The sequence below is a fragment of the Sceloporus occidentalis genome, unplaced genomic scaffold (assembly GCF_023333645.1).
Source record: "Sceloporus occidentalis isolate IW3139 unplaced genomic scaffold, rSceOcc1.0.p SCAF_41, whole genome shotgun sequence".
Classification (NCBI taxonomy): Eukaryota; Metazoa; Chordata; class Lepidosauria; order Squamata; family Phrynosomatidae; genus Sceloporus; species Sceloporus occidentalis.
This window is the reverse complement of record NW_028317021.1, coordinates 7,583,643-7,607,593: the sequence shown is the minus strand read 5'-3', so window position 1 is coordinate 7,607,593 and position 23,951 is coordinate 7,583,643. Positions and strand designations below refer to the sequence as shown.

General features: G+C 40.9%; 1 protein-coding gene across 2 annotated transcripts; it reads left to right on the top strand.

The window, feature by feature from the left end:
* The first annotated feature begins 1,125 nt into the window (after window positions 1–1,125).
* TRPV4 (transient receptor potential cation channel subfamily V member 4) lies at window positions 1,126–22,240 on the top strand. 2 transcript variants are annotated; one of them, XM_089490057.1, is made up of 16 exons: window positions 1,126–1,152; window positions 4,315–4,718; window positions 11,870–12,042; window positions 12,861–13,013; window positions 14,000–14,140; window positions 14,354–14,652; window positions 14,777–14,956; window positions 15,163–15,321; window positions 15,412–15,504; window positions 15,870–15,943; window positions 16,362–16,527; window positions 17,610–17,676; window positions 18,334–18,650; window positions 18,956–19,083; window positions 19,632–19,753; window positions 21,912–22,240. In XM_089490057.1, exons 2-16 carry the CDS (start codon window positions 4,333–4,335, stop codon window positions 22,073–22,075), a joined length of 2,622 nt encoding a protein of 873 aa, XP_089346183.1. In that variant the 5' UTR covers window positions 1,126–1,152; window positions 4,315–4,332; the 3' UTR covers window positions 22,076–22,240. The 2 variants fall into 2 exon arrangements, with proteins under 2 accessions (XP_089346183.1, XP_089346182.1); XM_089490056.1 differs by lacking the exon at window positions 1,126–1,152 and having other exon boundaries at window positions 4,173–4,718.
* Window positions 22,241–23,951: the final 1,711 nt, after the last annotated feature.

The following is a 23,951-nucleotide window of genomic DNA, read 5'->3' as shown; positions in this document are numbered from 1 at the left end:
AATTACTGAAATTTATATATATATATATATATATATATATATATATATATATATATATAATATTGCTTTAATTATATATATATGTTATAATTACTATATTTATATATATTTTTATTATACTATATTATTAGCGATATATATATATTGTATTCCATTATAATTTGAAATATTATTATTATATAATTAGTATGATTATAATTTTATGTATATTTTTATTATAATATAATTACTATTACTATCATTAATTATAATGAAAATATATAAATATAATAATTATAATATAATATTATTATTACTCAGCCATTTGTGTGTATATATATATGTGTGTGTGTGTGTGTGTGTGTGTGTGTATACATATATATATGATTATTATATTATAATCACTATATTTTATATATTATATTGTAATTATTACATTGTAATTACTATATAATTCTATGTATATTTTTATTATAATTGCTATAATTATATATATATATATATATATATATATAATTGTATTTACTATATTTTATATATTTTATATATATTATATATATTTTATTATAATTACTATAATAATTTTATGTATTATATTATAATTACTATAATAATTGTATATATTATTATTATATTATATATTATTATTACTATATTTTTATATATTATAATATAATTGCTATAATTAAATATATATATATGTGTGTGTGTGTTATATTATTACTATAATTATAATTATATATATATTATGATTACTTATAATTACTATAATTTTAATTATATTTTATTATATTATATTATATTTACTATATTTTTACAAAAAATTTATATATATATGTGTGTGTGTGTGTGTGTGTGTGTGTGTGTGTGTGTCCATTTGATGTGGCTTGGGCTCGGACCCAAGAACTACCACTGTGTAACCTATTTGTAAGTAATTACGCCCTTTGGGACGCAGCGTCCTACACCTTGTACGACAAGGCTTGTCATCATGTCAGCAAATAATGACCGCCTTTCGGTGTGTTTTCTTTTTCCAGGAGCCCATGAAAGGCTTCCTTGTCCTTGCGGTCAGTTGGTCACCGGTCTGGCAGAAGTGACCAGTGACACAGAGATACATAGAGAGCCGTCCAAGAGGTTTCTTTGCAGACAGGGAGGGTCCAAAAAGGTCCAAAATAGGTAAATAAATACGGGCCTTTTTGCAATTTTGGAAATTACAAAAATATTACCAAAAATCTTAAACATTTAAAAATTAATTAAATAAAATAAATATTATATATATATATATATATATATGTATATGATGATTCAAATATATTAAAAAATTTAAAATTACAAAATATTAAAAAATAAAATATTTTAAAATTACAAAATATTTTAAAATTACAAAATATTATAAAATATTACAAAATATTTTAAAATTACTAGCTATTACAAAATATTAAAATATTACAAAATATGAACATATTACAAAATTACAAAAATTATGGTAATTATAATATATGATATAATTATTATTATATTTTTATATATTTTTATAATAATAATAATAATAATAATAATAATAATAATATGTTTTATTTATAGACCGCTATTCCGCGATGATCATAGCGGTGTACAGTAAAATCGTTAATACAATAAAAATACAGTTAAAGGAGGGAGAAGTCTCATCCTTCAGGCAGTCCAAGATGTTGCTGGTCTGCCTGATGGCTCCCTCTGAGGCCGAGATGACAGTTGAGGAGGGAGGGGCCTCTTCCTTCAGGCAGTCCCTAATGTTGCTGGGTCTGCCTGATCGCTCCCTCTGAGGCCGAGATGACAGTTGAGGAGGGAGGGGCCTCTTCCTTCAGGCAGTCCCTGATGTTGCTGGTCTGCCTGATGGCTCCCTCTGAGGCCGAGATGACAGTTGAGGAGGGAGGGGCCTCTTCCTTCAGGCAGTCCCTGATGTTGCTGGTCTGCCTGATGGCTCCCTCTGAGGCCGAGATGACAGTTGAGGAGGGAGGGGCCTCTTCCTTCAGGCAGTCCAAGATGTTGCTGGGTCTGCCTGATGGCTCCCTCTGAGGCCGAGATGACAGTTGAGGAGGGAGGGGCCTCTTCCTTCAGGCAGTCCCTAATGTTGCTGGGTCTGCCTGATCGCTCCCTCTGAGGCCGAGATGACAGTTGAGGAGGGAGGGGCCTCTTCCTTCAGGCAGTCCCTGATGTTGCTGGTCTGCCTGATGGCTCCCTCTGAGGCCGAGATGACAGTTGAGGAGGGAGGGGCCTCTTCCTTCAGGCAGTCCCTGATGTTGCTGGGTCTGCCTGATGGCTCCCTCTGAGGCCGAGATGACAGTTGAGTAGGGAGGGGCCTCTTCCTTCAGGCAGTCCAAGATGTTGCTGGGTCTGCCTGATGGCTCCCTCTGAGGCCGAGATGACAGTTGAGGAGGGAGGGGCCTCTTCCTTCAGGCAGTCCCTAATGTTGCTGGGTCTGCCTGATCGCTCCCTCTGAGGCCGAGATGACAGTTGAGGAGGGAGGGGCCTCTTCCTTCAGGCAGTCCCTGATGTTGCTGGTCTGCCTGATGGCTCCCTCTGAGGCCGAGATGACAGTTGAGGAGGGAGGGGCCTCTTCCTTCAGGCAGTCCCTGATGTTGCTGGTCTGCCTGATGGCTCCCTCTGAGGCCGAGATGACAGTTGAGGAGGGAGGGGCCTCTTCCTTCAGGCAGTCCAAGATGTTGCTGGTCTGCCTGATGGCTCCCTCTGAGGCCGAGATGACAGTTGAGGAGGGAGGGGCCTCTTCCTTCAGGCAGTCCCTGATGTTGCTGGTCTGCCTGATGGCTCCCTCTGAGGCCGAGATGACAGTTGAGGAGGGAGGGGCCTCTTCCTTCAGGCAGTCCCTGATGTTGCTGGGTCTGCCTGATCGCTCCCTCTGAGGCCAAGATGACAGTTGAGGAGGGAGGGGCCTCTTCCTTCAGGCAGTCCCTGATGTTGCTGGTCTGCCTGATCGCTCCCTCTGAGGCCTTATAGATAGATAGATAGATAGATAGATAGATAGATAGATAGATAGACAGACACACACAATTATCATTATAGTAATTATAATGTAATAATTAATTACAATAAAATAAAATATGAATAAAATACAGTAATTATAATATAATACAATATAATAAAATATAGTAGTTATAATGCAATGTAATAAAATACATTTATAAAATAATAATTGTAGCAATTATAATATAATATATAAAAATATAGCAATTATAATATATATATATATATTGTATTATAATTGCTATATTTTTATATATTATATAAATATATATTTTATATATTATATATTATAATAATTGCTATAATTATTATTTTATAAATGTAATTTGTTGCATTATAATTATATAAGAATAATTATAGCAATAAAATATATATGAAATTTGAATTATAGCAATTACAATATGTGATTATAATATAATAAAATATCTAAAATACAGTAATTATAATATAAAAAGTACTAATATCTATAAAATTTTAATTATAGGAATTATAATTTAATAAGTAATTATATATTATAATAAAAACATAGCAATAATGATAATATATATATATATATAAATTATAATCATAGTAATTATAAAGTAATAAGTAATTATAATATAATAAAAATATGTAAAAATATCGTAATATATAAGATTGTAATTATTATAATTATAATATAATAAAAGTATGTAAAAATATATTAATGATAGTATAATACAATAAATATATATAAAAGAATAATTATAGCAATAACAATAATGTATTTATATATTAATAATATATTATATATTTATAGTAATTATAAAATAATCAGTAATTGTATTAAAATATATAAAATATATAAAATAATTTAATATAATTTAAATTATTATAATTACTATATTTTTATTGATATAGTAATTATAATATAATATATATATAATTATAGTAATTATAAAATAATAATACATTAAAATATATTAAATATATTAAATATAATAAATAAAAACATAATAATAATAATAATAATAATAATACACCTCTCTAGGAATCTCTAGGTCCTCCAGCGCAACTCTATTGTCAACTAATTCCTGAAGCATAGTACTATAGAGTCATGCAGGAGGACCTCTCTAGGAACCTCTCCTCCAGTGCAACTCTATGGTCATCTTCCAGCAGACCTCTCTAGGAACTTCTTGCTCCTCTATGGTCGAAATCAGAAGAGTACTATAGAGTCACACTAGAAAATGCCTAGAGGGGGCGTATTCTTTTTTCCAGACGCGGGAAAGCAAAACTGCGGATACGGGAATCACGCCGTATTTTAACGCCTGATAATCGATTTGGGGGGTTTTATTGCAGGTAAAGCCGTAAGCGGTGATGCACCCCCAGTCGCCTGTCATGGCTGACCCCGAAGAGACACCCAACATGCCACCGCCACCAGAGGACGCCTCACCACAGAACGACGCGTTCCCGCTCTCCTCGCTGGCCAACCTCTTCGAAAGCGAGGAGGGGTCCTCACCGTCCTCCGTTTTGGCAGAGGCTTCGTCCCGGGGCTCCGGGGACGGGAAGCAGAACCTTCGGATGAAGTTCCATGGAGCCTTCCGGAAGGGGGTCCCCAACCCCATGGAGCTCCTGGAATCCACCATCTACGAGGCGTCGGTCGTCCCGGCCCCAAAGAAAGCCCCCATGGACTCCCTCTTTGACTATGGGACCTACAGGCACCACCCCAGCGACAACAAGTGGCGGCGGAAGAAGGCCGTGGAGTAAGTGGGGGAACAGCCATGCAGGAATACAGAGAACACACCTTCTGTCATGCAGGAATACATAGAACACACCTTCTCCCATGCAGGAATACATAGAATACACTTTCTGCTATGCAGGAATACAGAGAACACTAGAGACAGAAGGGATTCCTAAGGGTCATATAGTTCAATTCAGATCTGCCATGCAGGAATACATAGAATACACCTTCTGACATGCAGGAATACATAGAATATATCTTCTGCCATGTAGGAAAACAGAGAACACACCTTCTGCCATGTATTCTATGTATTCCTGCATGGCAGAAGATGTATTCTATGTATTCCTGCATGGCAGAAGATGGATCTGGTGTATTCCTGCATGGCAGAAGATGTATTCTATGTATTCCTGCATGGCAGAAGGTGGATCCTATGTATTCCTGCATGGCAGAAGGTGGATCCTATGTATTCCTGCATGGCAGAAAGTGGATCCTATGTATTCCTGCATGGCAGAAGATGTATTCTATGTATTCCTGCATGGCAGAAGATGTATTCTATGTATTCCTGCATGGCAGAAGGTGAATCCTATGTATTCCTGCATGGCAAAAGGAGGGTTGGACTCTGTGGCTCCTAGCTAACATTTTCCTGGGACACTTTGGAGACTGTGGCTCCTGTCCTAGTTCTGGGCGGTGCAGGATTCTCACCCGCGCCCGTCTGAAATGAAATAATCCATCCTCTGTTTCGGTCCCTGAAGTGACTCAGATGCTGCAGACACAGATGAATGGCCTCCTTTGAGGCCTATTCCTGGACCGTTCCTTATTTGTTTTTGTGCGTTTCGTGATTGCGATCTCCTTCCAGGAACTCTAGGAGCGCTGCCACGAAACGCACAAGCCGCCTTTTCTTTTTCACGTCTGGCTTAATTGTTTTTGAATGCTTCTACCATGCAGGAAACATACAATCTACCTTCTGCCATGCAGGGATACATACAATTCTTCTGCCATTGAGGAATACATAGGACCCTTCTGCCATGGAGGAATACGTACGACCCTTCTGCCATGTAGGAATACATAGGACCCTTCTGCCATGCAAGAATACGTAGGACCCTTCTGCCATGCAGGGAAACGTAGGACCCTTCTGCTATGTAGGAATACATAGGACCCTTCTGCCATGCAGGAATACATAGCACCGTTCTGCCATGGAGGGATACGTAGGACCCTTCTGCCATGCAGGAATACAAAGGAGATTTCTTTCATGCAGGAATACATAGGACGCTTCTGCCATGCAGGAATACATAGGACCCTTCTGCCATGAGGAGATACGTAGGACCCTTCTGGCATGCAGGAATACATAGGATCCTTCTACCATGGAGGAATACATAGCATCCTTCTGCCATGGAGGAATACGTAGGATCCTTCTTCCATGCAGGAATACATAGGATCCTTCTGCCATGCAGGAATACATGAGATCCTTCTGCCATGCAGGAATACATAGGATCCTTCTGCCATGCAGGGATACATACGATCCTTCTGCCATGTAGGAATACATAGGACCCTTCTGCCATGCAAGAATACGTAGGACCCTTCTGCCATGCAGGGATACATAGGACCCTTCTGCCATGTAGAAATAGATAGCACCCTTCTGCCATGTAGAAATAGATAGCACCCTTCTGCCATGGAAGGATACATAGGACCCTTCTGCCATGCAGGAATACATAGGACCCTTCTGCCACGCAGGAATACATAGGACCCTTCGGCCATACAGGGATACATAGGATGCTTCAGCCATGTAGGAATACATAGGACCCTTCTGCGATGCAAGAATACGTAGGAGCCTTCTGCCATGCAGGGATACATACGACCCTTCTGCCATGCAGGAATACATAGAATCCTTCTGCCATGCAGGAATACATAGGACCCTTCTGCCATGCAGGAATACATAGGAGATTTCTTTCATGCAGGAATACATAGGACCCTTCTGCCATGCAGAAATACATAGAATCCTTCTGCCATGCAGGAATACATAGGACCCTTCTGCCATGCAGGAATACATAGGAGATTTCTTTCATGCAGGAATACATAGGACCCTTCTGCCATGCAGGAATACATAGAATCCTTCTGCCATGCAGGAATACATAGGACCCTTCTACCATGCATGAATACATAGGACATTTCTTTCCTGCAGGAATACATAGGACCCTTCTGCCATGCAGGAATACATAGGACCCTTCTGCCATGCAGAGATACGTAGGACCCTTCTGGCATGCAGGAATACATAGGATCCTTCTACCATGGAGGAATACATAGCATCCTTCTGCCATGGAGGAATACGTAGGATCCTTCTTCCATGCAAGAATACATAGGATCCTTGTGCCATGCAGGAATACATGGGATCCTTCTGCCATGCAGGAATACGTAGGATCCTTCTGCCATGCAGGAATATGTAGGACCCTTCTGCCATGCAGGAATACGTAGGATGCTTCTGCCATGCAGAAATACGTAGGATCCTTCTGCCATGCAGGAATACGTAGGATGCTTCTGCCATGCAGAAATACGTAGGATCCTTCTGCCATGGAGGAATACGGAGGATCCTTCTGCCATGGAGGAATACATAGGACCCTTCTGCCATGTAGGAATACATAGGACCCTTCTGCCATGCAAGAATACGTAGGATCGTTCTACCATGCAGGGATACGTGGGACCCGTCTGCCATGTAGAAATAGATAGCACCCTTCTGCCATGGAAGGATACATAGGACCCTTCTGCCATGCAGGAATACATAGGACCCTTCTGCCATGCAAGAATACGTAGGACCCTTCTGCCATGCAGGGATACATAGGACCCTTCTGCCATGTAGAAATAGATAGCACCTTTCTGCCATGGAAGGATACATAGGACCCTTCTGCCATGCAGGAATACATAGGACCCTTCTGCCACGCAGGAATACATAGGACCCTTCGGCCATACAGGGATACATAGGATGCTTCAGCCATGTAGGAATACATAGGACCCTTCTGCGATGCAAGAATACGTAGGATCCTTCTGCCATGCAGGGATACATACGACCCTTCTGCCATGGAGGGATACATAGGACCCTTCACCCATGCAAGAATACATTGGACCCTTCTGCCATGCAGAAATACATAGAATCCTTCTGCCATGCAGGAATACATAGGACCCTTCTGCCATGCAGGAATACATAGCACCCTTCTGCCATGCAGGAATACATAGGATCCTTCTGCGATGCAGGAATACATAGGACCCTTCTGCCATGCAGGGATACAAACAATTCTTCTGCCATGCAGGAATACATAGGATCCTTCTGCCATACAGGAATACAGAGGACCATTCTGCCATGCAGGAATACATAGGACCCTTCTGCCATGCAGGAATACATAGCACCCTTCTGCCATGCAGGAATACATAGGATCCTTCTGCGATGCAGGAATACATAGGACCCTTCTGCCATGCAGGGATACAAACAATTTTTTTGCCATGCAGGAATACATAGGATCCTTCTGCCATACAGGAATACATAGGACCCTTCTGCCATGGAGGGATACATAGGACCGTTCTGCCATGGAGGAATACATAGGACCCTTCTGCCATGCAGGGATACATACAATCTGCCATGCAGTAATACATAAGACCCTTCTGCCATGGAGGAATACATAGGACCCTTCTGCCATGGAGGAATACATAGGGCCCTTCTGTCATGCAGGAATACATAGGATCCTTCTGCCATGCAGGAATACACAGGACGCTTCTGCCATAGAGGGATACATAGGACCCTTCTGCCATGGAGGAATACATAGGACCCTTCTGCCATGCAGGAATACATAGGACCCTTCTGCCATAGAGGGATACATAGGACCCTTCTGCCATGCAGGAATACGTAGCACCCTTCGGCCATGGAGGGATACGTAGGACCCTTCTGCCATCCAGGGATACATAGGACTCTTCTGCCAGGCATGAATACATACAAGACTTCTGCCATGCAGGAATACATAGGATCCTTCTGCCATGCAGGAATACATAGTACCCTTCTGCCATGAAGGAGTACATAGGGCCCTTCTGCCATGCAGGGATACATACAATCTGCCATGCAGGGATACATACAATCTGCCATGCAGTAATACATAGGACCCTTCTGCCATGGAGGAATACATAGGACCCTTCTGCCATGGAGGAATACATAGGGCCCTTCTGTCATGCAGGAATACATAGGATCCTTCTGCCATGCAGGAATAAATAGGATGCTTCTGCCATGGAGGAATACGTAGGACCCTTCTGCCATGCAGGGATACATAAGACCCTTCTGCCATCTAGGAATACATAGGACCCTTCTGACATGCAAGAATACGTAGGACCGTTCTGCCATGCAGGAATACATAGGACCCTTCTGCCATGCAGGAATAGATAGGACCCTTCTGCCATGTAGGAATACATAGGACCCTTCTGCCATGCAAGAATACGTAGGACCCTTCTGCCATGGAGGAATACATAGGACCCTTCTGCCATGCAGGAATACATAGGACCCTTCTGCCATGGAGGAATACATAGGACCCTTCTGCCATGTAGGAATACATAGGACCCTTCTGCCATGCAAGAATACGTAGGACCCTTCTGCCATGCAGGAATACATAGGATCCTTCTGCCATGCAGGAATACATAGGACCGTTCTGCCATGCAGGAATGCATAGAATCCTTCTGCCATGCAGGGATACATAGGACCCTCTGCCATGCAGGGATACCTAGGACTCTTCTGCCATGCAGGAATACATAGGACCCTTCTGTCGCGCAGGAATACATAGGGCCCTTCTGCCATGCAGGAATACATAGGACCCTTCTGCCATGCAGGAATAAATAGAACCCTTCTGCCATGCAGGAATACATAGGATCCTTCTGCCATACAGGAAAACATAGGGCCCTTCTGCCATGCAGGAATACATAGCACCCTTCTGCCATGCAGGGATACACCCAATTCTTCTGCCATGCAGGAATTCATAGGACCCTTCTGCCATGGAGGAATACATAGGATCCTTCTGCCATGCAGGAATACATAGGACCCTTCTGCCATGCAGGAATACATAGGACCCTTCTGCCATGCAGGAATACATAGGACCGTTCTGCCATGGAGGAATACATAGGACCCTTCTGCCATGCAGGGATACATACAATCTGCCATGCAGTAATACATAGGACCCTTCTGCCATGGAGGAATACATAGGACCCTTCTGCCATGGAGGAATACATAGGGCCCTTCTGTCATGCAGGAATACATAGGATCCTTCTGCCATGCAGGAATACATTGGACGCTTCTGCCATGGAGGAATACATAGGACCCTTCTGCCATGCAGGGATACATAGGACCCTTCTGCCATGCCGGAATACATAGGACCCTTCTGCCATGCTGGAATACATAGGGCCCTTCTGCTTTGCAGGAATACATAACACCCTTCTGCCATGCAGGGATACACACAATTCTTCTGCCATACAGGAATACATAGGACCCTTCTGCCACGGAGGAATACATAGGATCCTTCTGCCATGCAGGAATACATAGGACCCTTCTCCCATGCAAGAATACGTAGGACCCTTCTGCGATGCAAGAATACATAGGGCCCTTCTGCCATGCAGGAATACATAGGACCCTTCTGCCATGCAGGAATAAATAGAACCCTTCTGCCACATGCAGGAATACATAGGACCCTTCTGCCATACAGGAATACATAGGACCCTTCTGCCATGGAGGAATACATAGGGCCCTTCTGTCATGCAGAAATACATAGGACCCTTCTGCCATGCAGGGATACATAGGACCCTTCTGCCATGGAGGAATACATAGGACCCTTCTGCCATGCAGGAATACATAGGACCCTTCTGTCATGCAGGAATACATAGGACCCTTCTGCCATGCAGGAATAAATAGGACCCTTCTGCCATGCAGGAATACATAGGACCCTTCTGCCATGCAGGAATACAGAGAATCCTGCTGCCATGCAGGAATACATAGGACCCTTATGCCATGCAGGGATACATAGGACCCTTCTGCCATGCAGGAATACATAGAATCCTTCTGCCATACAGGGATACATGGGACCCTTCTGCCATGCAGGAATACATAGGACCCTTCTGCCATGCAGGAATACAGAGAATCCTGCTGCCATGCAGGAATACATAGGACCCTTCTGCCATGCAGGAATACATAGGATCCTTCTGCCATGCAGGAATACATAGGATCCTTCTGCCATGCAGGAATACATAGGACCCTTCTGCCATGCAGGGATACATAGGACCCTTATGCCATGCAGGGATACATAGGACCCTTCTGCCATGCAGGAATACATAGAATCCTTCTGCCATACAGGGATACATAGTATCCTTCTACCATGCAGGAATACATAGAAACCTAGAGTTGGAAGGGAAAACTAAGGGCCATATAGTCCAATCCTCTTCTGCCATGCTTTTTGTGTATTCGATTCATTCACAGAATGTATTAATACATCCTCTGTAGGAATCTCTAGGTCCTCCGTCGCAACTCTATGGTCAGCAGATTCCTAGAGAGGACACTTCTCTAGGCCGTTGTAGGTCCTCCAATGAAGTTCTATGCTGACAATTTGGCTCATGTTAACCATAGAGTTGCGCCAGAGGACCTATTGAGATAGATAGATAGATAGATAGATAGATAGATATTGATTGAATGATCAATTGATTGATAGATAGATATTTATTATGGATACATGGATGGATATATATATATATATATATGGATGCAGACAGATAAATGACTAGACAATAGATAGATAGTTATTTGTAATCTATCTATCTGACTACATCCATATATATATATATATATATATATATGTATCTATATATCTCTTCATCCTATCTATGTATCTATCTCCATCCATTGCTATCAGAGATCTATCTATCTGTCTGTCTATCTAATCTATCTCTCTATCCCTATCAGAGGTCTATCTATCTATCTATCTATCTATCTATCTATCTACATCCATATCAGAGATCTATCTATCTATCTACCTATCCATCTATCTATCTATCTCTATCTTCCCAGCTTCAACCTCTGCTTGCTCTCGAACCCAGATCCTTGTATCTCAGAACCAAGAGCTGTTTGGGAGTGTGCTTACTTACCCTTTCCTCTCTTCTTACTACCAGGAAGAAGCCGGGTAGCAAAAAGGGCCCTGCCCCGAACCCGCCACCCGTCCTGAAGGTGTTCAACCGCCCTATCCTCTTCGACATTGTCTCCCGGGGCTCCACCGCCGACCTGGATGGCCTCCTTCCTTTCCTCCTCACCCACAAGAAGCGGCTGACAGACGAGGACTTCAGAGGTCAGTGGTCAGTTGCTCACTTCCCATAGGGATCCGCTCCGGGTTGAAGTCCGAACTCCTCCGAAGCAGTCGAGGATGCTTTGATAGGGAGTTCCTGCATGGCAGAATGGGGTTGGATTGGATCAGGGCCCTTCTTGGAGTCCCTTCTAACTCTATGGTTCTATGATTCTATGTATTCCTGCATGGCAGAAAGGGGTCAGACTGGATCAGGACCCTTATTGGGGGTCCCTTCCAGCTCTATGGTTCTATGATCCTATGTATACCTGCATGGCAGAAGGGGGTTGGACTGGATCAGGACCCTTCTTGGGGGTCCCTTCCAACTCTATGGTTCTATGATCCTATGTATACCTGCATGGCAGAAGGGGGTTGGACTGGATCAGGGCTCTTCTTGGGGTTCCCTTCCAACTCTATGGTTCTCTATGTATTCCTGCATGGCAGAATAGAGTTGGAATGTATCAGGACCCTTCTTCGGGTCCCTTCCTTCCAATTCTTTCATTCTCTGTATTCCTGAATGGCAATGGGTTGGACTGGATGGCCATTGGGGTCTCTTCCGTCTCTATAATTATATTATTTTCTCTCGAAGTTGTTTGTTTGTAACTTTACATAGTTTTCTCCCAGGTTTTTCATATTAACCTATATTTTACCTGCATTGTTCTATGTATTCCTGCATGGCAAGCATTTAAGATTTTGTGATCAATTAGAGGGATAACCTGTTACCAGGCCAAACAAGACTTCCAAAGTATTTAAAAATAGACAGGGGACAGAATTGTACCCATTTTCACGGTCTTATATTTTTCTCCGCTTGCTCTCGAACCCAGAGCCTTCAACCGGCAAGACATGCCTTCCTAAGGCGCTCCTTAACCTTCATAATGGTAAGAACGACACCATCCCAACGCTGCTGGACACTGCGGAGAAGACCGGAAACATGCGGGAATTCATCAACTCGCCTTTCCGTGATGTGTACTATCGAGGTGAGTGACCCGTCCTATATATTCCTGCATGGCAGAAGGAGGGTTGGACTCTGTGGCCCTTAGTAGTCCCTTCTGACTCTAGGATCCTATGTATTCCTGCATGGCAGAAGGAGGGTTGGATTATATGGTCCTTACCCCTTCCGACTCTAGGATCCTATGTATTCCTGCATGGCAGAAAGAGGGTTGGACTATATGGCCCTTAGTAGTCCCGACTCTAGGATCTTATGTATTCCTGCATGGCAGAAGGAGGGTTGGACTCTGTGGCCCTTAGTAGTCCCTTCTGACTCTAGGATCCTATGTATTCCTGCATGGCAGAAGGAGGGTTGGATTATATGGTCCTTAGTCCCTTCCGACTCTAGGATCCTATGTATTCCTGCATGGCAGAAAGAGGGTTGGACTATATGGCCCTTAGTAGTCCCGACTCTAGGATCTTATGTATTCCTGCATGGCAGAAGGAGGGTTGGACTATATGGCCCTTAGTAGCCCCTTCTGACTCTATGATCCTATGTATTCCTGCATGGCAGAAGGAGGGTTGGACTCTGTGGCCCTTAGTAGTCCCTTCTGACTCTAGGATCCTATGTATTCCTGCATCTCAGAAGGTGGATCCTATGTATTCCTGCATGGCAGAAGGAAGGTTGGAGTATATGGCCCTTAATAGTCCCTTCCGACTCTAGGATCTTATGTATTCCTGCATGGCAGGAGGGTTGGACTATATGGCCCTTACTAGTCCCTTCTGACTCTGGGATCCTATGTATTCCTGCATGGCAGAAGGTGGATCTTATGTATTCCTGCATGGCAGAAGGAGGGTTGGAGTATATGGCCCTTAGTAGTTCCTTCTAACTCTAGGATCCTATGTATTCCTGCATGGCAGAAAAAAGACTTTGTAAAAAGTAGCATTTTTGTCCAAAGGTTTGTTGAACGAAAAATGCCTATGTTTACAAAATTGATTGATCGATTGATCAATCAATCGATTATACCCCTTGCAGGCCAGACCGCCTTGCACATCGCGATTGAGCGGCGATGCAAACATTATGTGGAGTTGCTGGTGGAGAAAGGCGCCGACGTCCATGCGCAAGCCCGCGGTCGGTTCTTCCAACCCAAAGACGAGGGAGGCTACTTCTATTTCGGTGAGTGCGGCGCCAAAATGGTGTTCGTACTTTGGCGCATCTGCACTCTCTCTCTCTCTCCTCCGATGCGTTTGCCATTTGTCCTTAGTTCGGGTGCGAACGGGTTCATTTTGGGATGCCCTCCTTCTTCACACACACCCCACACCCCTACTTTCCAAAACGGCGGCAGGGAGAAGCGGTGCAACGCAAACTGTCTTGTTGTCCATATCCCAGGTGAGCTGCCCCTGTCTTTGGCCGCTTGCACCAACCAGCCCCATATCGTCCAGTACCTGACAGAGAATGCACACAAGCAAGCTGACCTCCGGCGCCAGGATTCGCGCGGCAACACCGTCCTCCACGCCTTGGTCGCCATCGCCGACAACACGCGGGAGAACACCAAGTTCGTTACCAAAATGTACGACCTCCTCCTCGTCAAGTGCGCCAAGCTCTTCCTGGATGCCAACCTCGAGGCGCTGCTCAACAACGACGGGCTCTCACCGCTGATGATGGCCGCCAAGACGGGGAAGATTGGGGTGAGTTCAGAAAACGCACGCCATCCGCAAAACGCAACTCTTGCGCCGCGCAAACCTTTTCTGACCTGCCCTGAAACTCTGATCACCATCAGAGATAACCAAATGGCCACTTCTCGCTTTGCAGATCTTCCAGCATATCATCCGTCGCGAGATCAAGGATGAAGACGCGCGCCACCTCTCCCGGAAATTCAAGGACTGGGCCTATGGTCCCGTCTACTCGTCCCTCTATGACCTTTCCTCATTGGATACATGTGGCGAGGAAGTCTCTGTCCTGGAGATCTTGGTCTACAACAGCAAAATGGAGGTAGGGATCGAATCCCCCAAAAGCCCCCTCAAAAGCTGGTCATCCGGTCATCTGGTCAAACGGTCAACTGGCCAACCGGTCATCTGGTCAACTGGTCATCTAGTCATCCGGTCAAATGGTTATCTGGCCATCTGGTCAACCGGTCATCCGGTCATCCAGTCATCTTGTCATTCGGCCATCCATCTAAAGCTAAACCTCTTCCCCAGAACCGTCATGAGATGTTGGCCGTCGAACCCATCAACGAGCTCCTGCGCGACAAATGGCACAAATTCGGCGCGGTCTCTTTCTACATCAGCGTGGTCTCCTACCTCTGCGCCATGGTCATCTTCACTTTGGTGTCATACTACCGCCCCCTGGAGGGCACCGTGAGTATTGCCCAAAGCTCCTTTCCGCAAACCTGGCTTAAACTGGGTTTAAACCAGGTTTAAGCCACGGTTTGGATCCATGTCTTCCAGCCACCATATCCGTACGTCACCACCACGGACTTCCTGCGTCTCGCCGGAGAGATCATCACGGTTTTCACGGGGGTCCTCTTCTTCTTCACCAACGTAAGTATGGGTTCCCATCTTACAAATCATAGGATCATAGAGTTGGAGAAGCAGAAAACAAGCTTTATCTCCATATATTAGTCTCTGGAGGAGCAGAAAACAAGCTCCATTTCCATATATTAGTCTCTGGAGGAGCAGAAAACAAGCTCCATTTCCATATATTAATCTCCAGAGGAGCAGAAAACAAGCTCCATCTCCATATATTAGTCTCTGGAGGAGCAGAAAACAAGCTCCGTCTCCATAGATTAGTCTCTGGAAGAGCAGAAAACAAGCTCCATTTCCATAGATTAGTCTCTAGAGGAGCAGAAAACAAGCTCTTTTTTGATTTGGACATTATTACAAAGTCTTCTTCTCTCTTTCTACAGATCAAAGACCTCTTCATGAAGAAGTGCCCAGGAGTTAATTCCTTCTTCATAGACGGCTCCTTTCAGTTGCTCTAGTGAGTGTCGTTAATTAATTTAATTAGGTCGTACTTACATAGATCCAATTTATGAATTAGGTTGAAAGGTCCAGAACTGACTTGGACTGGTGAAGATCAACCTCTCCATTTAAAAAATGGAAATTTTACATGGTTTTGGGTGAGAAATGCACAACTACAACATCCCTGAGAGGTGGCACGTCCGTCGTAACCTCCTTTAGCAAGAGGCGAAAGAGGATCTGCCACCTCTACTGCCATTTTGAGAAGGTCCGTAGGGACAACCAACCTATTTGGAGGGCAATATGGGTTCTATGGAGTCCTTTAGCAAGATGGGATCCATCACTTTCTTCCAAAGTTGCCCACTATGGAAGTAATTCCTCAATGTCGCAATGTTGGGGTCTCCCTTTGGGATCCATTCCTTTGGCCCTGTCTTCTCCAGCTTCATCTACTCCGTCCTGGTCCTGGTGGCTGCTGCGCTCTACCTGGCAGGGATCGAGGCCTACCTCGCCGTCATGGTTTTCGCCCTGGTCCTGGGATGGATGAATGCCCTCTATTTCACTCGGGGGCTCAAGCTGACCGGGACCTACAGCATCATGATCCAGAAGGTGAGGGAGCTAGGCCAATGTCCCCGAATCAAGGTCCAGATTCAACTCCAGAGAAGCTCTAGTAGATGTTTTGGAACCTCTACTAGAGGTATTGAGAGTTGCTTTGGTAGAAGGTGGGGTTGGATTGGGTTGGGTTTCTCATTGAGAGTTGGGTTGGCAGAAGGTTGGGTTGGGTTTCTCATTGAGTGTTGGCTTGGCAGATGGTTGGATTGGGTTTCTCATTGAGAGTTGGGTTGGTTGAAGGTTGAGTTGGATTGGGTTGGGTTCCTCATTGAGAGTTGGGTTGGCAGAAGGTTGGGTTGGGTTTCCCATTGAGTGTTGGGTTGGCGGAAGGTTGGATTGGGTTCCTCATTGAGAGTGTTGGGTTGGGTTGGGTTAAGTTTCCCATTGAGAGTTGGGTTGGTTGAAGGTTGAGTTGGAGTGGGTTGGGTTTCTCATTGAGAGTTGGGTTGGCAGAAGGTGTGGTTGGGTTTCCCATTGGGTGTTGGATTGGCAGAAGGTTGGATTGGGTTTCTCATTGAGGGTGTTGGGTTGAGTTGGGTTTCCCATTGAGAGTTGGGTTGGCAGAAGGTTGGGTTGGGTTTCCCATTGAATGTTGGATTGGCAGAAGGTTGGATTTCCCATTGAGTGTTGGGCTGGTAGAAGGTTGGACTGGGTTTCTCATTGAGGGTGTTGGGTTGGCTTGGGTTGGGTTTCCCATTGAGAGTTGGGTTGGCAGAAGTTTGCGTTGGGTTTCCCATTGAGTGTTGGGTTGGTAGGAGGTTGGCTTGGGTTGGGTTTCCCATTGAGTGTTGGGTTGGTAGAGGGTTGGGTTGGGTTTCCCATTGAGAGTTCGGTTGGTAGAATTGGGTGGACCCCAAAATACCCCCAAGAAACCAATATTGGTTGAGTCTCCCTTATTACAGAATCCGATGCATCCTATGTGTTTTCAATGGATCTACTCCAGTTAGGACTAATTAATATTAGTCAGACCTTAACAAATTGCAGATGTGGAGAAGTTTTGCATGCATTTGAAGCAAGCCTTGATTTCTTTTTTGCAAATGAGAGACCTGACTTTGCAACCCTTTTTTCTCTTCCTCCAGATCCTCTTCAAAGACCTTTTCCGATTCCTCTTGGTCTACGTGCTTTTCATGATTGGATATGCCTCAGGTAAGGCAAGCAACTCTTAAGGGTGTAGAAATAATGGTTGTGTTGGGTTTCTCATTGAGAGTTGGGTTGGTAGAAAGTTGGGCTAGATTGGCTTGGGTTTCCCATTGAGAGTTAGGTTGGTTGAAGGTTGAGTTGGGTTGGGTTGGGTTTAGTTTCTCATTGAGAGTTGGGTCGGTTGAAGGTTGAGTTGGGTTTCGCATTGAGAGTTGGGTTGGTAGAAGGTTGGGTTGGGATGAGTTGGGTTGAGTTTCTCATTGAGAGTTGGGTTGGTTGAAGGTTGAGTTGGGTTGGGTTGGGTTTCTCATTTAGAGTTGGATTGGTAGAGGGTTGAGTTGGGTTGGGTTGGGTTGAGTTTCTCATTGAGAGTTGGGTTGGTTGAAGGTTGAGTTGGGTTTCGCATTGAGAGTTGGGTTGGTAGAAGGTTGGGTTGGGTTGGGATGAGTTTCTCATTGAGAGTTGGGTTGGTTGAAGGTTGAATTCGGTTTCCCATTGAGAGTTGGATTGGTTGAAGGTTGGGTTGGGTTTCCCATTGAGAGTTGGGTTGGGTTTCCCAACCAGTTATACTTAGAGAAGCCTACTCTGGCTCATTCCAGGTCTACATTTGTTCTTCGGTCCCTCACCTCCGCCATGTTTCCCTCTGTCCCTCTTTGCACACAGCCTTGGTCTCCTTGCTGAACCCGTGTCCCAGTTCGGAGTCCTGCAGCGAGGACCGCGCCAACTGCACCGACCCCAGTTACCCTTCTTGCCGGGACAGCCACACCTTCAGCACCTTCCTCCTTGACCTCTTCAAGCTGACCATCGGCATGGGGGACCTGGAGATGATCGAAAATGCCAAGTACCCGGGGGTCTTTGTCATCCTCCTGGTCACCTACATCATCCTCACCTTCGTCTTGCTGCTCAACATGTTGATCGCTCTCATGGGGGAGACGGTGGGACAGGTCTCCAAGGAGAGCAAGCAGATTTGGAAGCTCCAGGTAAGGACGGGTGTCCCTCCATGTCCTCCGAGTTCCAGGGACTGACCAGTCACCACCTCACACCCCCGTGTCCTCTGAGTGCCAGGGACTGACTGGTCACCCTCGCACATCCCCATGTCCTCTGAGTCCCAGGAACTGACCGGTCACCCCTCACACCCCCATGTCCTCTGAGTCCCAGGGACTGACCAGTTACCTCCTCACACCCCCATGTCCCCTGAGCCCCAAGGACTGACTAGTCACCCCCCATGTCCTCTGAGTCCCAGGGACTGACCGGTCACCACCATTTCCTCTTTCTCCACGCACAGTGGGCTACCACCATCTTGGATATTGAACGGTCCTTCCCCATCTTCCTCCGCAAAGCCTTCCGTTCAGGGGAAATGGTCACTGTTGGCAAAGCCTTGGATGGGACGCCTGACCGCCGGTGGTGTTTCAGGTAAATATGGGAAGACTTTGTAATCCCCCCCCCCCAAAAAAAAAAACCTTAATAATCAAGTTGGCTTCATTTTTGTGGGGACTCAGTTGTCTTGGTGGGTCTGGGTTGATAGACCTATTGGATCAACTGTTGAATATTGGAGTCAATGTATAGGTAAGTCAGTAGAGTAGAGTAGAGCCATTGGATCAGTGGTAGAGTCAATGTATAGGTAAGTCCCACTGATTCAGTAGAGTAGAGTAGACCCCTTGGGTCAACTGTTGAATGGGATAGTCAACTCTTAGTAAGTCCCATTGATTCAGTAGAGTAGAGTAGACCCCTTGGGTCAACTGTTGAATGGGGAAATCAACTCTTAGGTAAGTCCTGTTGATTCAGTAGAGTAGAGTAGACCCATTGGGTCAACTGTTGAATGGAGAGTCAACATACTAGAGTAGACATATTGGATCATCCAATCATTGACTAGGGACTCAACATGTAGCTAAGACCCATTGATCAATATATTGATCTTTCCGGAGGAAGGAGTCATAGAGTTTATGGTTCCTTTTTCCTAGAGTGGACGAAGTGAACTGGTCTCACTGGAACCAGAACCTGGGTATCATCAATGAAGACCCTGGGAAAAATGACACCTATCAGTATTATGGCTTCTCCCATACAGTCGGACGGCTGCGGAGAGGTGAGTTTCGCACCCAGATCTGCAACCTACAATGAAGGGATATTATTGCTGCTGCTGCTGTTGTTTTTATTTAATTAAATGTTTTTTATTTATTTTTATTTATTTTATTATTTTTAAAGAAATTTAAAATTATTTTTAAAAATTATTTTTTAAAAAAATTAAATATTTTATTTTATTTTATTATTTTTAAAACAAATTTAAAATCAGTTTGAAAATTTATTTTTAAAAAATGTAAAAATATTTTTAAAAAAATATCAGCACAAAGTTTGTTTTATTTAAAATTTAAAATTATTTTTAAAAATTATTTTTAAATTGTCACAAAGTTTGTTGTTTTATTTTTAAAAAATAAAATTTATATTATGTTATATTTTATAATTTTTAAACACATTTAAAATTACTTTTAAAAATTATTTTTAAGAATTAAATTTTAAAAAATCATCACAAAGCTTGTTGTTTTATTTAAAATTAAAAATTATTTTAAAAAATTAAAAAATATTTTTAAATATTAGAATGTGTTGTTTTATTTTAAAAAATTAAAAATGTTATTTTATTTTATTATTTTTAAACTAAGATGATTTTTAAAATTATTTTTAAAAATTAAAAAATATTTTTTGAAATTGCCAGTTTATTGTTTTATTTAAAATTTAAAATTAATTTTAAAAATTACTTTTAAAAATTTAATTTTTTTAAATCATCACATAAATTTTAAATAAAATTTAAAATTATTTTGAAAAATTATTTTGAAAAATTAAAAATATATTTTTAAAAATTGCCACAAAGTTTGATATTAAAAATTTAAAAATAAAATTTTATTTTATTATTTTTAACACATTTAAAATTATTTTAAAAAATTATTTTTAATAATTAAAAATATTTTTTAAAAAATCGCCAGTTTGTTGTTTTATTTTTTTAATTAATTAAATTTTATTTTATTTTATTATTTTTAATCAAAATTAAAAATTTAAAAAATTAATTTATGTATATATATATATATATATATATATAACCGACACGGATAAGGTGTCTATAATTGTTAATTAGAGACCATAGAAAACATTAAAAATACAGCGGTCTAATGTATAAAATAAAGATTGCACTAAGTAAATAATAAATAAAATAAATGTAGCAACCACCAACAAAGTAAATAATAAATAAAATTAAGTTTGCACCCACCAACTAAATAAATATTAAATAAAATAAATAAGTGTTTCTAGATCCTAGAAATCCCAGAAATAATTATAATAATTATTATTTTATTATTATTTAAATAATTAATTAAATAAATAAATATCAATACATATTATTCAATATTTAAATTATTATTATTAATTATTACTTAAATAATTTATAAAATAAATGTTACTCCATCTAATATATAAAATAAAGGTTTCTAGATCCTGGATCCCAGAAGTGAGAGGCAGGATATAAATAATTTATATTTATATGTTTTTATATATATATATATATATATATATATATATATATACATACACACACACACACACACACACACACATACACACACACATACATATATTATTTATATATTATTATTATAATTATTTAAATAATTATTATTTAAATATTATATTTATATATTTAAATCTACTTAGATTTATATATTATAATACTGTATATAAAATGTTGCACCCACCAGCTAAATGAATAAATAAATAATAAATAATTAAAAATAATAAATAATTTTAAAAAACTCCAAACCTACTAGTTCTTAACCTACGAAAACACTTCTCTAGGAATCTATACACAACTCTATGGTCAGAAATTGACCATAGAGATTGCATTGGAGGACCTACAAATGCCTAGAATCGCCCGTCTCTGATTATTTTAATGGACTATTTTAAATGATTAAATGTGATTAAATGTTTTAGGGGAGAAAGATGGAATAATTTTTATTGCTTGGTCAAAAATAAAGTTTCATTATATTATTATTATTATTATTTATTATTATTATTATTATATCATCATCATCATCATCATCATCATCATCATCATCGTGGTCTATTCCAACTCTGTGACTCTCTAGAAATATCTAGGTCCTCCGATGCGACTCTATGGTCAAACTCTATGGTTGCGCCAGAGGACCTATGTGTTCCTAGAGAGGATGCGTTAACCGAATCCGCGAATGACTTTATTATAGATCGCTGGTCGACGGTGGTTCCCCGCGTGGTGGAGCTGAACAAGAACTCGAACTCGGGGGACGTCGCCGTAGCATTGGACAGCGTGGGATCAGCCGCCACCGCCGTAAACGAGCGCAAACTAAGCTACTCACAGGGTTGGCGTAAGGAGGACTCCCATGTGTAAGTGATATGGGACGTCCTGGGTTCGAGTTTCCAGACGATGGTTTCCTTAAGGGACATAAGAACCGCTTTCTTATATGGCGAAACCTTCGATGAAGATGGAGCTGCTCCCCGTTTGACGTCGATTGACGGAAAGAGTCAACCGAAGACGAACCGAATGCAAACAAATATTAATGTGTAAATAAATAAATAAATAAATAAATAAAATTTTGCAGTTTATCTAATTAAAAGGGGTCTTAAAAGGGGTGTAATAAAAGATTTATTTGATCCCGAACCCACTTCTGAATCGCTACGAATTATATTACAAGTTTCATCGAGTTGTAATATTGGAATTCTTGAATAAGTAACTAATAAATATAATAAATAAATAAATAAATAAATAATATAAATAAATAATAAATAATATAATAAATAATAAAAATAAGTAAATAATAAATAAATAAATAATAACAAAAATAAACGTTGCTCCCAACAACTAATTAAATAATATATAAAATAAATGTTGAACCCCATCAATTAAGTAACTAATAAATAAATGTTGGAACCACAGACTAATTAAATAATACATAAAATAAAAGTTGAATGCACCAACTAAACACATATATATCTTCTTTTGCAATCAATATATTGGTATAAATTTATATATCTATACTTTATACTTTAATTTATATTTGCAACTATACACAATATATATATATATATATATATATATATATATATATATATAATTTACAGCACTATATAAATAAAGCTTAAAAATAATAATTTAATAATAATGGTTGGTTGGTTTTGAAGCTTCCACTCAATATTTTGAAAATATTAACTATTAATATAATATTTTATAATATGTAATTTAATATATTAAAATAATAATAAATAAAACAATAAACATTACATACAAATATTAATAGTATTTTTTTCCATTTGTGGCTCCAATATTTTTATTTATTTATTATGTACTTAGTCACTGGGTCCAACATTTATTTTATATAATATTTCAATAAAATATTTATTTTAATAAAATATTTTATTTAAATAAAAGTAAGGAAATAATAAATAAAATAAATATTGCCCCTACCAACTAAGGTATTTTATTTATTATTTCCTTAGTAATTGTGCAACATTTATTTTATTTTATTTATCTATGAATGCAATATGTATTTTATTTATTATTTCCTTAGTTGGTGGATACAAAATTTATTTTTCTTATTCTTCTTATTATTATTCTCTAATATTTGTGGGCAACATTTATTTTATTATTTATTTTATACTTATTTTATTTATTAGTTACTTAGTTTATTTATTATTCGCTTAGTTGGTAGGGGCAATATTTATTTTATATACAAGGGGATATGTATAGAGCAGGGGTAGGCAACCTGCGGCCCATGGGCCGGATGCGGCCCGGCGAGGACTTGGGACCGGCCCCAGCCCGGTCCTGCTGCCGATTGCCGCCGGGGCCTTTGGGGGGCAATTGTCTATAGAAGCCTCAGAAACATGCATTTATATTTTTTTTAAAAAAAATCAGCAAATTTTTTTGCGTGTCCTCCATTTTTTAAAAAAAAGTGTCTTCCATTTGAAAATTTTGTCCTACATTTGTCCTGGTTTATTTATATATTTATTTTTTAAAATTATTTAATTATTTATTTTTTGGCTTCGGCCCCCCAGTTGTCTGAGGGACAGCAACCCGGCCCCCGGCTCAAAAAGATTGCCTACCCCTGGTATAGAGAGTATGTGTGTGTGTGTGTATATATATATATATATATATATATATATGATAAATTATAAGTTTGTGGGTTCAACATTTATTTTATTTATTATTTAATTTTTGGTGGGTGAAACATTTATTTTATTTATTATTTAATTTTCGGTGAGTGCTCCAT